At 39.6% G+C, this 15875-nt stretch overlaps 1 protein-coding gene across 7 annotated transcripts in view; it reads right to left on the reverse strand.

Moving 5' to 3' along the window:
* The window catches only part of ATF7IP2 (activating transcription factor 7 interacting protein 2), an 82644-nt gene that overhangs the window by 17192 nt on the left and 49577 nt on the right, over positions 1 to 15875 (reverse strand). For all 7 annotated transcript variants that reach the window (XM_088833015.1, XM_088833013.1, XM_088833011.1 and 4 more), the window contains 3 exons: positions 3825 to 3895; positions 2457 to 2518; positions 1956 to 2025 (listed from right to left, as the gene is read on the reverse strand). In XM_088833015.1, coding sequence (XP_088689141.1) covers positions 1956 to 2025; positions 2457 to 2518; positions 3825 to 3895 — 203 coding nt within the window. The remainder of the gene's footprint in view (positions 1 to 1955; positions 2026 to 2456; positions 2519 to 3824; positions 3896 to 15875) is intronic.

Here is a 15875-nt window from a genome sequence, read left to right on the forward strand (position 1 = left end):
AAAAACATTAAAGTTGCTGCAAAGTACATTAAGTCTTTTCAGGAGGACAGGCATGTGCAGAAACAATTATAGAACAGAAAAATAAAGGTATAATATAGGCATGCACAAAATACCAAGGGTAAGGAGAGCCAAGATCGCCAACTTCTGCCTGGAAGGAATAGGTCAGCACAAGTGTCTAAACTGAATATATTAAAGTATGAGAAGTGGAGTCATCAGAAAAGCCTGGGGAGCTACAGAGGGGAGAGCATTCCTGGCAGAGAGAACAGCATATGTAGTGATGGCAAGGAGAGAAGCAGCACTACCTACTGAGATGCTATTAAGGCAGAGGGAAGGAATTTGTAGAAGATCCCTGGTGGCTCAGAGGTTAAAGCGTCTGCCTCCAATGCGGGAGACCTGGGTTCGATACCTGGGTCGGGAACATCCCCTGGAGAAGGAAACGGTAACCCACTCCAGTATTCTTGCCTGGAGAATCCCATGGGCGGAGAAGCCTGGTAGGCTACAGTCCACGGGGTTGCAAAGAATCGGACACGACTGAGCGACGGAACGGAAAGCTAAAAGTTTTCAAGGTCTAAGTCATTAAAAATTCTGTATAGGGTGAGAGGAACTTTCAAGAGGAAGGGGACATATGTATACTTATGGCTGATTCATTCTGCTGTATGACAGAAACAAACACAGCACTGTAAAGCAATTACCTAACATTTAAAAATTTAAAAAAAAAATTTAAAAGATATTTAATAAAAGAATTCTGTATATCTTGTTAAGGAATTTGGGTTTTACTCTAAAGACAAAAATATAAGCAGATTCATTATGGACTCCAATTCATTTTAATCTTTTTGAAATTGGAAACTAAAGGGTTTTTGATTCTATCATGAAGTTCATGAAGATTTCAATGGTTCCAACCTTTGTTGGGATCCACAGTTGTGATGGGAGAATGAACTGGACTGTACAGTTCCTATAGTAATCTCTGTTTTTAAGTATTACATAATTTACCGATCTTAATAAGTGGAATTCAAATATTTCATCAAAACAGCACCATAAACACACAAGTGCAATTAATAGATGAAACCTCATAATTTATTAAGACCTGCTGCTGCTGCTGCTAAGTTGCTTCAGTCACGTCTGACTCTGTGCGACCCCATAGACGGCAGCCCACCAGGCTCCCCCATCCTTAGGATTCTCCAGGCAAGAACACTGGAGTGGGTTGCCATTTCCTTCTCTAATGCATGAAAGTGGAAAGTGAAAGTGAAGTCGCTCAGTCGTGTCCAACCCTCAGCGACCCCATGGACTGCAGCCCACCAGGCTCCTCTGTCCATGGGATTTTCCAGGCAAGAGTACTAGAGTGGGGTGCCATTGCCTTCTCCGTATTAGCAGCTCTAGAACACTGTATTTTACTTCATTTTGTTTAAATCTGAGAAAGAGGGCACTGCTGTCAGATTTTCATGTTATGCCCTAGCATCCCCTCATAGCCACTATTGTTTAAGGAAAACAGGTGTGTCTCACAGGTAAAATGGAGATTTCCAATAGCCCCAGGCAACCCAGGTGAGTGAATGGATAAATCACTGCACATTTACACCATGGAATAGTACTCAGCAATAAAAAGGAATACTTGCTCAACAACTTAAATGACCCTTGGGGGAAATTATGCTGAGTGAAAGAAGGATACATATTATATCACATTTATATAACATTCACACAATAATATAATAGTGAGGAACAGAATAGCGGTTGCCAGTGTTTAGGGACTGGGGGAAAACCCTAAAAACATCCTTACAGGTAGTATGACGGAAACTTGGAGTGATGTAACAGTTGCATAATTTGATTGTAATGGCAGCTCCATAAATCTACAAGTGATAAAATTAAATTACACTAACACACACAAAAAACTTCATAAATGGGTGAAATGTACTTTGAGTTGTTACCCTTTCCCACTTTCTTGAAAAAGAAAAATCCTTTACCTGTGCTGCAGTTTGACAGGTCTTCATCCGTCAGATCAATCACAGAATCATGTTTCTTCTTCTCTATAGCCTGGAAAGTTGTAAAAATAAGATTTTGCCTCAACAGAAAATGTTTTTTTAAAAATGAAACGTTATTTCAAATTACCATTTATAAGCTAGAGACTGAACATTCTTTAAGTTCTACAGTTTAGTTCAACTCTACCAAGAAAGAGAAGCTTGTAAAATACTATCCAGTTTCTGTGAGGATGACTAAGGAGAGTCCTGAATGAATTAATCTGGTAATAAATACAGTTGTGAAACATGTTTATCATTAGCTGTTTGCTTTTTGATGTTTAAACTGGACTGGAACCTGGTCATGCTAACTAATCAGATATTTCTCAGAGAATGACTCTCCCAAAGAATGAATGACATAGATGAGTCATTCAACATGTAGCAACACTAAAGTTCCTAGAACTAACATATTCAAATAAATAATATCCAGAGACAATGTTTACTACCTACCATAGCTCTCTTTTCAGCATCAGGTGAATTGTTAGAATTTCCTGATGTAATTTTTCCAGTAACTGAAAGAAAATTATGAAAATATGAACATTTGACAAGTTTACTATTAAATATTTATGGACCTTATAAGATACAAATGCTGAAACAATAATAATGGGGATGCTAACTAACTAACCATTATATAATCATAAAAAATTGTAACTCAACTGACTTATTCCAAAGACCAACGAACCAGTTCAAAAAAAGCAAAATCTAATTTTGGTTCAAAAGGCTTTGTCCTTTGGTACCTTTACAACTGTATTAGTAACACTTTTTTGAGTATCTGTCTGTAAACTATTGTAGCATTTGAGGATATAAACTTGGAAATGTACACATTTTAAAAATTATAGTATCCTTAGATTAGACCACCTGCAATGGCTGAAGAGGATTCTTCATAGAACCAGTAAAGGCATCAGATAAATGCGTAATATCCCTGACTATCTGATTTACAATCTTAACAGCCCAAATCATGAGGGCAATTAAGTAGTTATGTAAGTGGAGATAAAGTTTTCTGAAAATAAGATGCAAATTAAATTCTCTAATATATACTAAAAATGAAAACGAAATGGAGAATTTTGAAGAGGAAATTATGAGCCAACAAGTAGCTATTTTAAGGGAAAGGAAATTGATTGGGACTCTAAGGTATTAAAGATTTTTACCTAAGTATAATGAGAAACTCTAAACAGTAACATCAGTTCAGTTCAGGTCAGTCGCTCAGTCGTGACCAACTCTTTGCGACCCCATGAATCACAGCACGCCAGGCCTCCCTGTCCATCACAAACTTCTGGAGTTCACTCACTAAAATAGGTGTTTTTTTTTTTAAGTTAAAAAAAAAAAAATCAAAGATACTAAAGATTAGCCAAACTTTGTTTTTTGCTTTTTTGGCTGTGCTGTGTGGCATGTGGGATTTCAGTTCCCCAGCCAGAGATCAAACCTGTTCCCTCTGCATTAGGAGACCAGTGTTGACCACTGAACCACCAGGGAAGTCCCAGATTAGCCAAACTTTAAATCCTAAGTACATCACTACCACCACCAAGACCAGAGCAAACATGTACAAATGACAGATATGAAAGGTAAGCAGTTTTATAATTTATAAAGCCATTCAACACAAGTAAACAAAGAAATAACAAGTAAAGAAAGAAAAGGCCATAAATTGATTAACACTTAAAAGGTTAAAAAGAACCTCAACTTAATCAACTGATTTATTCAGGTTAATCACAGATATAAATTAAACATGTTTTGAGAGTAGGATTTTCAATTCTGTTTTAAACATATACTGATTTGAGTCTTTCTGATTTGACAGATCATATTTTAATCAACTTAACATACCTGTTGGATTTGATGTAACTGGAGTTGTCAAATTAGGACCTTCCACAGAAATCAACAGGACATCATCATTACTAAAATGAAACAAACATGTAATATTATGTTGAGACATGTAATCAAGGTTATAATTATTCTATTTTACCATTTCATAACTGATATGTTTTAATCTAACAACTTGTGGGGGGAGTCAACCAAGTACCCAAGAAACCCTGGGTATAACCGATTGTTTATATAATCAAAAGTTCCTGATACACAATGAATTTAGTAGAGATCCTTAAAATTTAGTAAAGATTCATTTACAATAAAGCCAAATGTATAATCTAAGCATCTGAATGCAGAGTTCCAAAGAATAGCAAGGAGAGATAAGAAAGCCTTCCTCAGTGATCAATGCAAAGAAATAGAGGAAAATAACAGAATGGTAAAAACAAGAGATCTCTTCAAGAAAATTAGAGATATCAAGGGAACATTTCATGCAAAGATGGGCTCGATAAAGGACAGAAATGGTATGGACCTAAAAGAAGCAGAAGATATTAAGAAGAGGTGGCAAGAATACACAGAACTGTACAGAAAAGATCTTCACGACCAAGATAATCACGATGGCGTGATCACTCACCTGGAGCCAGGCATCTTGGAATGTGAAGTCAAGTGCGCCTTAGAGAGCATCACTACGAACAAAGCTAGTGGAGGTGATGGAATTCCAATTGAGCTATTTCAAATCCTGAAAGATGATGCTGTGAAAGTGCTACACTCAATATGCCAGCAAATTTGGAGAACTCAGCAGTGGCCACAGGACTGGAAAAGGTCAGTTTTCATTCCAATCCCAAAGAAAGGCAATGCCAAAGAATGCTCAAACTACTGCACAATTGCACTCATCTCACACACTAGTAAAGTCATGCTCAAAATTCTCCAAGTCAGGCTTCAGCAATATGTGATCCGTGAATTTCCAGATGTTCAAGCAGGTTTTAGAAAAGGCAGAGGCACAGAGATCAAATTGCCAACATCCGCTGGATCATGGAGAAAGCAAGAGAGTTCCAGAAAAACATCTATTTCTGCTTCATTGACTATGCCAAAGCCTTTGACTGTGTGGATCACAATAAACTGTGGAACATTCTGAAAGAGATGGGAATCCCAGACCACCTGACCTGCCTCTTGAGAAACCTGAATGCAGGTCAGAAAGCAACAGTTAGAACTGGACGTGGAACAACAGACTGGTTCCAAATAGGAAAAGGAGTACATCAAGGTTGTATACTGTCACCCTGCTTATTTAACTTATATGCAGAGTACATCATGAGGAATGCTGGGCTGGAAGAAGCACAAGCTGGAATCAAGACTGCCGGGAGAAATATCAATAATCTCAGATATGCAGATGACACCACCCTTATGGCAGAAGGTGAAGAGGAACTCAAAAGCCTCTTGATGAAAGAGGAGAGTGAAAAGTTTGGCTTGAAGCTCAGCATTCAGAAAACAAAGATCATGGCATCTGGTCCCATCACTTCATGGGAAATAGATGGGGAAACAGTGTCACACTTTATTTTTTTGGGCTACAAAATCACTGCAGATGCTGATCGCAGCCATGAAATTAAAAGACACTTACTCCTTGGAAGGAAAGTTATGACCAACTTAGATAGTATATTAAAAAGCAGACATTACTTTGCCAACCAAGGTCCGTCTAGTCAAGACTATGGTTTTTCCCGTGATCACGTATGGATGTGAGAGTTGGACTGTGAAGAAAGCTGAGCACCGAAGAATTGATGCTTTTGAACTGTGGTGCTGGAGAAGACTCTTGAGAGTTCCTTGGACTGCAAGGAGATCCAACCAGTCCATTCTAAAGGAGATCAATACTGGGTGTTAATTGGAAGGACTGATGCTGAAGCTGAGACTGCAACACTTTGGCCACCTCATGTGAAGAGTTGACTCACTGGAAAAGACTCTGATGCTGGCAGGGATTGGGGGCGGGAGGAGATGGGGACGACAGAGAATGAGATGGCTGGATGGCATCACCGACTCGATGGATATGAGTTTGAGTGAACTCTAGGAGTTGGTGATGGACAGGGAGGCCTGGCGTGCTGTGATTCATGGGGTTGCAAAGTCGGACACGACTGAGCGACTGAACTGAATAAGCATATGATGTCTGTACATGTACAGACACTGAGCAGCAGCAGCAGTGGCAGAATTAATTTTTAAATATTTTTTATGCTTCTTCATCTGCAACAAAGAGTTTGATTTGTTTCTTTTATACATTGTTTCATTTTCATGAAGGCAGATATGTGTGCTCAAGTGACATTTGTGTATTTTGTACATGTACAGACATCATATGCTTATTCAGTTCAGTCGCTCAGTCGTGTCCGACTTTGCAACCCCATGAATCACAGCACGCCAGGCCTCCCTGTCCATCACCAACTCCTAGAGTTCACTCAAACTCATATCCATCGAGTCGGTGATGCCATCCAGCCATCTCATTCTCTGTCGTCCCCATCTCCTCCCGCCCCAATTCTGCCACTACTTTACGTTATATCACTATCGTAGCAACATCTGCCATACATAAGAAACTGAGCAAAGGATGCTAAATGATGCTGATTATGGTTAAAGAATATTCTGAGTCAGAAGACTGTCTTCTGCTCCATTTTACTCTGACTGCACTTTTTTGAATCTGACATTTAAAATCGGAAATTTTTTTACGAAAATCTAACACAAATTTTAGTAAGCCAATTTAATTTGCTACATGAATTTCACATGACTAGTACACAAGGTTGTGCCGTTTTCTTATAGATGCTTTTAATTCTTAGCTTTTGCTATTTGGTCTATGATTCATTTCAAGTTATTTTTGTGTATGTTGTAAGAGATTCACTTTTCCCCTCTGGTTACTTCAGCAACATTTGTTGAAAAGACTACCTCTTCCCTATTATATTATTTTGGCAACTTCATTGAAAACCAATGGACTCTCTGTATACTCTAATTTTTCCATTGATTTATATTTCTTTCCTCATGCCAACACCATTCTCTTAATTCTTACAGCTTCACAGTAAGTCGAACTCAGGTAGTATATGTCTTCCAAAGTTATTCTTTTATAACACTGTTTTCACCTTCTAGGTCTTTCGCATTTCATACAAGTTTTTTGTTGTTGTTGTTAGCTTATTTTTGGTTCTGCTGGGTCTTCAATGCTGTACAGGCTTATCTCTAGTTGTGCTGCATAGGCGTCTCATTGCTGTGGAGCACAGGCTCTGCAGTATGAGGGCTTCACAAGCTGTAGCACATGGGCATAGCAGTTGCGGCTCCTGGGCTCCAGAGCATAGGCTCAATATTTGTGGTGTATATATGGGCTTAGTTGCTCTGTGGCATGTGCGATCTTCCTGGACAAGGGATTGAACCCACTGTCTCCTGCACTGGCAGGCAGATTCTTTACCACTGAGGCATCACACAAGTTTTGGATCCGTTTTTTACTTTCTACAGAAAAGGATGCCAAGATTTTCATTAAGGGTGCACTAAATATATGGAACAATCTGGGTGAAGTTGACATCAACAATGAATTTTCTGATTTGTAAACACAGCATCTCACTATATATTTATACCTCCTTTGTCTCAGTAATATTTTGTACATTTAAAAATTACTAAGTAACTTTTCCAATAGCAGTTTTACGTTTACAGTAAAGTTGAGTAAAATGTAGTAGAATGTACAGTGTTTTCCCATATACCTCCTAACCCCTCCCACACACAACCTCCCACAAAATCCTGTACCACAGTGGTACTCTCGCTACAACTGATGAAACTATGCTAACATTACCATTATCGCCAACGTTCATAGTTTACAATAGCATTCACTCTCTTTTGAAACTATTTGGCTGTATGGGGTCTTAGTTGTGGCAGGCAGGATTTCCAGCTGTGGCATAGGCACTGCACTCTTCGTTGTGGCATGTGGGATCTGGTTCCTTGACCAGGGATCGAACCTGGGGCCCCTGCATTAGGAGCACAGAGTCAGCCACTGGACCATCAGGGAAGTCCCACAGTAGCATTTACTCTTAGTGTTAGGACATTCTATGGATTTTGACAAATGTATCATGACAAGTATCCACCATTACGGTATAATATAAAATAGTTTCACTGCCCCCAAATCCCCAGTGCTTTGCCTATTCATCCCTCCCTACTAACTTCTGGCAATATTTGATTTCTTACTATCTCCATAGTTTTACCTTTTCTAGAATGTCATGTAGTTGAAATCATCAGTATATGGCTTTCTCAGATTGGCTTCTTTCACTTAATAATACACATCTAAGTTTCCTCCATGTCTTTTCATAGCTTGATAGCTCTTTTTTTTTTTTAGTAATAAACAGTATTCTATTGTCTGAATGTACCACATTTGTTTATCCATTCACTTACAGAAGGACATCCTGGAGCAAGTTTTGGCAATTATGAATAAAAATACATTTTATATGATTCTATTTTCTCTACTCTTTTAGCATATTATACTATCGTAACTAGTAGCTGCCCTAGAATTTGCAATATACATTGACAACTAATCCAAGTCAGTTGTCAAATAAAGACTACACTGCTTCAAAAGGAGTACCTTTGTTCTCAGTTACATCCGACTCTTTGCGACCCCATTAACTATAGCCCATCAGGCTCCTCTGTCCATGGAATTTCCAACAAGAATACTGGAGTGGGTTGCCATTTCCTCCTCAAAGGGATCTTCCCCACCCAGGAATTGAACCCAAGGCTCCCGCATGGCAGGCAGATTCTTTTCTGTTCAGTCACTGATAAAGCCCATACAAGTACTTTATAATAATATTCCTAATTCCTTTTTCTGTTCCTTAAATCACTGCTGCCATTCATTTCACTTATAGTAAGTGTGTTAATGAGCACACACGTGCATACAAAATCAAATACACTGTCGCTATTAATATGAACAAATTCTTATCAGTTAAATCAACTAAGAAGAAAAATAAAAGGTTCTACTTTATGTTCCCTGGAGAAGGGAATGGCAACCCACTCCAGTATTCTTGCCCACCCCGCAAAAAAGGGGCTCACAATGGTGTGATCACTCACCTAGAGCCAGACATCCTGGAATGTGAAGTCAAGTGGGCCTTAGAAAGCATCACTACGAACAAAGCTAGTGGAGGTGATGGAATTCCAGTTGAGCTATTTCAAATCCTGAAAGATGATGCTGTGAAAGTGCTGCACTCAATATGCCAGCAAATTTGGAAAACTCAGCAGTGGCCACAGGACTGGAAAAGGTCAGTTTTCATTCCAATCCCAAAGAAAGGCAATGTCAAAGAATGCTCAAACTACCACACAATTCACTCATCTCACGGAGCCTGGTGGGCTGTCATCTATGGGGTCGCACAGAGTCGGACACAACTGAAGCAACTTACCAGCAGCAGCACACACTACTAAAGTCATGCTCAAAATTCTCCAAGCCAGGCTTCAGCAATACGTGCACTGTGAACTTCCAGATGTTCAAGCTGGTTTTAGAAAAGGCAGAGGAACCAAAGATCAAATTGCCAACTTCCGCTGGATCGAAAAAGCAAGAGAGTTCCAGAAAAACATCTATTTCTGCTTTATTGACTATGCCAAAGCTTTTGACTGTGTGGATCACAATAAACTAAACTGTGGAACATTCTGAAAGAGATGGGAATACCAGACCACCTGACCTGCCTCATAAGAAACCTGCATGCAGGTCAGGAAGCAACAGTCAGAACTGGACATGGAACAACAGACTGGTTCCAAATAGGAAAAGGAGTACGTCAAGGTTGTATATTGTCACCCTGCTTATTTAACTTATATGCAGAGTACATCATGAGGAACGCTGGGCTGGAAGAAGCACAAGCTGGAATCAAGACTGCTGGGAGAAATATCAATAACCTCAGATATGCAGATGACACCACCCTTACAGCAGAAGGTGAAGAGGAACTCAAAAGCCTCTTGATGAAAGTGAAAGAGGAGAGTGAAAAAGTTGGCTTAAAGCTCAACATTCAGAAAATGAAGATCATGGCATCTGGTCCCATCACTTAATGGGAAATAGATGGGAAAACAGTGGAAACAGTGTCAGACTTTATTTTTGGGGGCTCCAAAATCACTGCAGATGCTGATTGCAGCCAGGAAATTAAAAGACGCTTGCTTCTTGGAAGGAAAGTTATGACCAACCTAGATAGCATATTAAAAAGCAGACATTACTTTGCCAACAAAGGTCCGCCTAGTCAAGGCTATGGTTTTTCCAGTGGTCATGTATGGATGTGAGAGTTGGACTGTGAAGAAAGCTGATCGCCAAAGAATTGATATTTTTGAACTGTGGTGCTGGAGAAGACTCTTGAGAGTCCCTTGGACTGCAAGGAGATCCAACCAGTCCATTCTAGAGGAGATCAATCCTGGGTTTTCATTGGAAGGACTGATGCTAAACCTGAAACTCCAATACTTTGGCCACCTCATGCGAAGAGTTGACTCACTGGAGAAGACTCTGATGCTGGGAGGGATTGGGGGCAGGAGGAGACAGGGACGACAGAGAATGAGATGGCTGGATGGCATCACCGACTTGATGGATATGAGTTTGAGTTAACTCCAGGAGTTGGTGATGGACAGGGAGGCCTGGTGTGCTGCGATTCATGGGGTCACAAAAAGTCGGACACGACTGAGCGACTGAACTGAACTGAACTTTATGTTCATATTTCTTTTCTTTATGTAGATCTGATTTTCTGACATACCATTTTCCTTCTGTATGAAGAAATTTTAACATTTCCTGTAAAGCAGATCTATTGGCAACTAATACCCTAAATTTTTGCTTGTCTGAGAAAGTCTATTTCTCCTTCAACTTTGAAGGACACCTCCACAGTGCAAAGCATTTTAGGTTGGTCCATTTTTTTCTCGTAACACTTGAAATACTTCACTCTACTTTCTTATTGTTTTATAGTTTAAAGGAGAAGTTGATGTAACTCTTACCTTAGCTCCTCCATAGATAAGGTGCTTTTTCCTTGGCTTTCAAGAGAGCTTCAATTTTCTGAAGTTTAAATTATATTTAGGTTTATGGGCTTGGTATTTATCCTGCTTGGTGTTCTCTGAGCTCCCTGGATCTGAGGTTTGGTCTCTAACGTTTATTTGGGAGAAATTCTTAGTCACTATTACTTCAAACATTGCTGTTGTTCCTTTCTTTCTTCCTTCTGGAACTTCCATTATGCTACGTAACTCCTTTTGTAGTAGGTGACCTGAGCTCTTGGATATTCTGGGTTGTTATTGTCATTTTCTTTTTCCTCTTAGTCATATTATTAAAGTCAGTCATTGCTTTTTCTCAGCAATTTCTAACTAATAAACCCATAAAAGGCTTTCTTCAATTCTGTCAATAGTTTTTATCTCAAGCATTTTTCTTAGAATTTCTGTTTACATTACCAACCAGTTCTTGGATTTTGTCTCTTTCCTTTAAAGTACATTAATCACAGTTTCTAAAAAATTTCTGGTTTGATACTTTCAAAATTCCTGCCATATCTGACTCTGGTTCTGATGCTCGTTTGGTATCTTCAAATTGTGTTTTTGCTTTTTAGTCTGGTCATTTTTTTGTTGAAAGGTAGACATGATGTACTGGTTAAAAGGAACTACGGTAAACAGGCCTTCAGTAATGCAGTGGTAAAGTGTGTGGGAAGAGGCGGCACTCTACTTTTCCTATGATTAGGCCTTTTAATGAGCTTGTGCCCCTAGAATGTGAAATTCACTGTGCGTCTCTGTCCCCATAGCCCACTTAGGTGGGACAGGATGGTGAGAAGGGGCTGGAGATGGCTATTTCTCTTCCTCCATGTGTAATGCTAAAGGGAGCACATGTTGGATGTTTTCTTTCCCCCAGGTAGGTTAATCACTGGTAACAGTTTCTCCTGAGGGCAGGACTATTCAAAAGCTTCTTTTTACCTTGCCCATTACTGGAAGCATTAAATAATTTTTTTCCACTGAAGATCAGTAGAGCTCGTATAGGTAAAACTCACAAAACTCTGGGAGTTGGTGGACATGGAGGCCTGGCGTGCTGCGATTCATGGGGTCGCAAAGAGTCAGACACGACTGAGCGACTGAACTGAACTGAGTTTGCTCAATGACCTTACTTCTATGGTGGATCAAAGATGAGTGGTTGATTTTTTTCAGTTTGTTCAGCTTTTTACTTGTTAGTATGGAGTGATGACACCTCCCATTCTAGACCAGAAATCTGAAGTCTACTTTGTAGTTTGAAGTTAGGTTTTATATATATATATATTCTGGTAATTTACTCCTTTTCTAACACCTGCTTGAACATCTGGAAGTTCACGGTTCACATATTGCTGAAGCCTGGCTTGGAGAATTTTGAGCATGACTTTACTAGTGTGTGAGATGAGTGCAACTGTGCGGTAGTTTGAGCATTTTTTGGCATTGCCTTTCTTTGGGATTGGAATGAAGACTGACCTTTTCCAGTCCTGTGGCCACTGCTGAGTTCTCCAAATTTGCTGGCATATTGAGTGCAGCACTTTCACAGCATCATCTTTCAGGACTTGAAATAGTTCAATTGGAATTCCATCACCTCCACTAGCTTTGTTCATAGTGATGCTCTCTAAGGCCCACTTGACTTCACATTCCAAGATATCTGGCTCCAGGTGAGTGATCACGCCATCATGATTATCTTCATCGTGAAGATTTTTTTTCTACAGTCCTTCTGTGTATTCTTGCCACCTCTTCTTAATATCTTCTGCTTCTGTTAGGTCCATACCATTTCTGTCCTTTATCGAGCCCATCTTTGCATGAAATGTTCCCTTGATATCTCTAATTTTCTTGAAACGATCTGTTTTACCTATTCTGTTGTTTTCCTCTATTTCTTTGCATTGATCGCTGAGGAAGGCTTTCTTATCTCTCCTTGCTATTCTTTGGAACTCTGCATTCAGATGCTTATATCTTTCCTTTTCTCCTTTGCTTTTCGCTCCTCTTCTTTACACAGCTCTTTGTAAGGCCTCCTCAGACAGCCATTTTGCTTTTTTGCATTTCTTTTCCATGGGGATGGTCTTGGTCCCTGTCTCCTGTACAATGTCACGAACCTCCATCCAGAGTTCATCAGGCACTCTATCTATCAGATCTAGTCCCTTAAATCTATTTCTTATTTCCACTGTATAAAGATAAGGGATTTGATTTAGGTCATATCTGAATGGTCTAGTGATTTTCCCTACTTTCTTCAATTTCAGTCTGAATTTGGCAATAAGGAATTCATGATCTGAGCCACAGTCAGCTCCTGGTCTTGTCTTTGCTAACTGCATAGAGCTTCTCCATCTTTGTCTGCAAAGAATATAATCAATCTGATCTCGGTGTTGACCATCTGGTGATGTCCATGTGTAGAGTCTTCTCTTGTGTTGTTGGAAGAGGGTGTTTGCTATGACCAGTGCGTTCTCTTGGCAAAACTCTATTAGCCTTTGCCCTGCTTCATTCCGTGCTCCAAGGCCAAATTTGCCTGTTACTCGAGGTGTTTCTTGACTTCCTACTTTTCCAGATATTCAAGTAGGTTTTAGAAAAGGCAGAGGAACCAGAGATCAAATTGCCGACATCTGCTGGATCATGGAAAAAGCAAGAGTTCCAGAAAAACATCTATTTCTGCTTTATTGACTATGCCAAAGCTTTTGACTGTGTGGATCACAATAAACTAAACTGTGGAACATTCTGAAAGAGATGGGAATACCAGACCACCTGACCGGCCTCTTGAGAAACCTGTACGCAGGTCAGGAAGCAATAGTTAGAACTGGACATGGAACAACAGACTGGTTCCAAATAGGAAAGGAGTAAGTCAAGGTTGTATATTGTCACCCTGCTTATTTAACTTATATGCAGAGTACATCATGAGGAACGCTGGTGGAAGAAGCACAAGCTGGAATCAAGATTGCTGGGAGAAATATCAATAACCTCAGATATGCAGATGACACCACCCTTATGGCAGAAAGTGAAGAGGAACTCAAAAGGCTCTTGATGAAAGTGAAAGAGGAGAGTGAAAAAGTTGGCTTGAAGCTCAACATTCAGAAAATGAAGATCATGGCATCTGGTCCCATGACTTCATGGGAAATGGCATCTGGTCCCATGACTTCATGGGAAATAGATGGGGAAACAATGGAAACAGTGTCAGACTTTATTTTATGGGGCTCCAAAATCACTGCAGATGCTGATTGCAGTCATGAAATTAAAAGACGCTTACTCCTTGGAAGGAAAGTTATGACCAAACTAGATAGCATATTAAAAAGCAGAGACATTACTTTGCCAACCAAGGTCCGCCTAATCAAGGCTATGGTTTTTCCAATGGTCATGTATGGATGTGAGAGTTGGACTGTGAAGAAAGCTGAGCGCCGAAGAATTGATGCTTTTGAACTGTGGTGCTGGAGAAGACTCTTGAGAGTTCCTTGGACTGCAAGGAGATCCAACCAGTCCATTCTAAAGGAGATCAATCCTGGGTGTTCATTGGAAGGACTGATGCTGAAGCTGAAACTCCAACACTTTGGCCACCTCATGTGAAGAGTTGACTCACTGGAAAAGACTTTGATGCTGGGAGGGATTGGGGGCAAGAGGAGAAGGGGATGACAGAGAATGAGATGGCTGTATGGCATCACCGACTCGATGGACATGAGTTTGAGTGAACTCCAGGAGTTGGTGATGGACAGGGAGGCCTGGCGTGCTGTGATTCATGGGGTTGCAAAGAGTCGGATACGACTGAGCGACTGAACTGAACTGAATTTACTGCTATGAATATCACATTCTTTGATATTATATTCATAAGTGGCATTAATTTAAAATTTTAAAGTGTTTATTGCCTGTATATAGAAATACAATTCAGTTCAGTTCAATTCAGTTGCTCAGTCATGTCCGACTCTCCGCGACCCCATGAATCACAGCACGCCAGGCCTCCCTGTCCATCACCAACTCCCAGAGCTCACTCAAACTCATGTCCACAGAGTAAGAAAACAGTATTATATATAACATATACACACACACCACATAGTACAGAGGAATGGTGTGATATATACACAGACATAGACCCTATACGGGTCTTCCCAGGTGGAGCAGTGGTAAACAATCTGTCCACCAATGCAGGAGATGCAAGAGATGTGGGTTTGATCCCTGGGTCATGAAGATCCCCTAGAGCAGGAAACGGCAATCCACTACAGAATTCTTGTCTGGAAAATTTCACGGGAAGAGAAGTTTGGCAGGCAATATAGTCCATGACTGAGCACACATAGATAGATACCCTATATAGAAACATAATAAAATATTTTATGTTTATTCACATATTTATAACTTCTAGCACTCTTCATTACTTTACCTTTGCATAGATCCAATTTTCCATCTGGTATTATTTTCCTTCTACCTGACGAAGCTCCTTTACACTCCTGTAGTTCAGGTCTGTTGCTGATGTATTTTCACTTTTTTTTTAGTATGAAAAAGTCCGGTTTCCTTGTACATGTCTGAAAGATATTTTCACTGAGTGCAGAACTGCAGAAACTGAGACAGCTTTTCTTATAATCAATTAGGGATATTGCTCTACTTCAGCACTTTAGAGATGTCTTGTTTTCAACATCTTTAAAGTTTGAATTGTTTACAGTGAGAATCCACATTCTGTTTTTGTTCCTTTCCATGCAATGTGTCTTTTCTCTCTGGCTGATTTTAAGATTTCCTTGTCAACACTGATTTTTAGCAATCTGGTTTGATGTGCTTTCCTTTAGCTTCTTCTTCTTAGGTTTGTTAACCTCTGTTCCTTTCTATTTATGGGTTTAGAATTTTCATCAAATCTGGAACAATTTTAGATATATTTTCCTGCCCCCTGCCTAGTGATGACTACAATGATGTATCTATATTAGACTGATTGATACTATTCTTCAAGTTTCTCCTGCTCTGTGCTTTTTCTCATGCTTTTGTTTGAACAGTTTCTGATATTTCACTGATTCTTAAAAAGTCAGTAGTTATCTATTTTGTTATTAATCCTATCCAATGTACTTTTCAATTTAGTCTTTCTCATCTCTAGAAGTATATTTGCATTTTTTTTGTATCTTCCATTTCTTCTGTCATGTTGACATTTTGCTCTGTATTATTGGA

Source organism: Moschus berezovskii, chromosome 27 (genome assembly GCF_049115385.1).
Source record: "Moschus berezovskii isolate FMDL1 chromosome 27, NW_MosBer_1.0, whole genome shotgun sequence".
NCBI lineage: Eukaryota > Metazoa > Chordata > Mammalia > Artiodactyla > Moschidae > Moschus > Moschus berezovskii.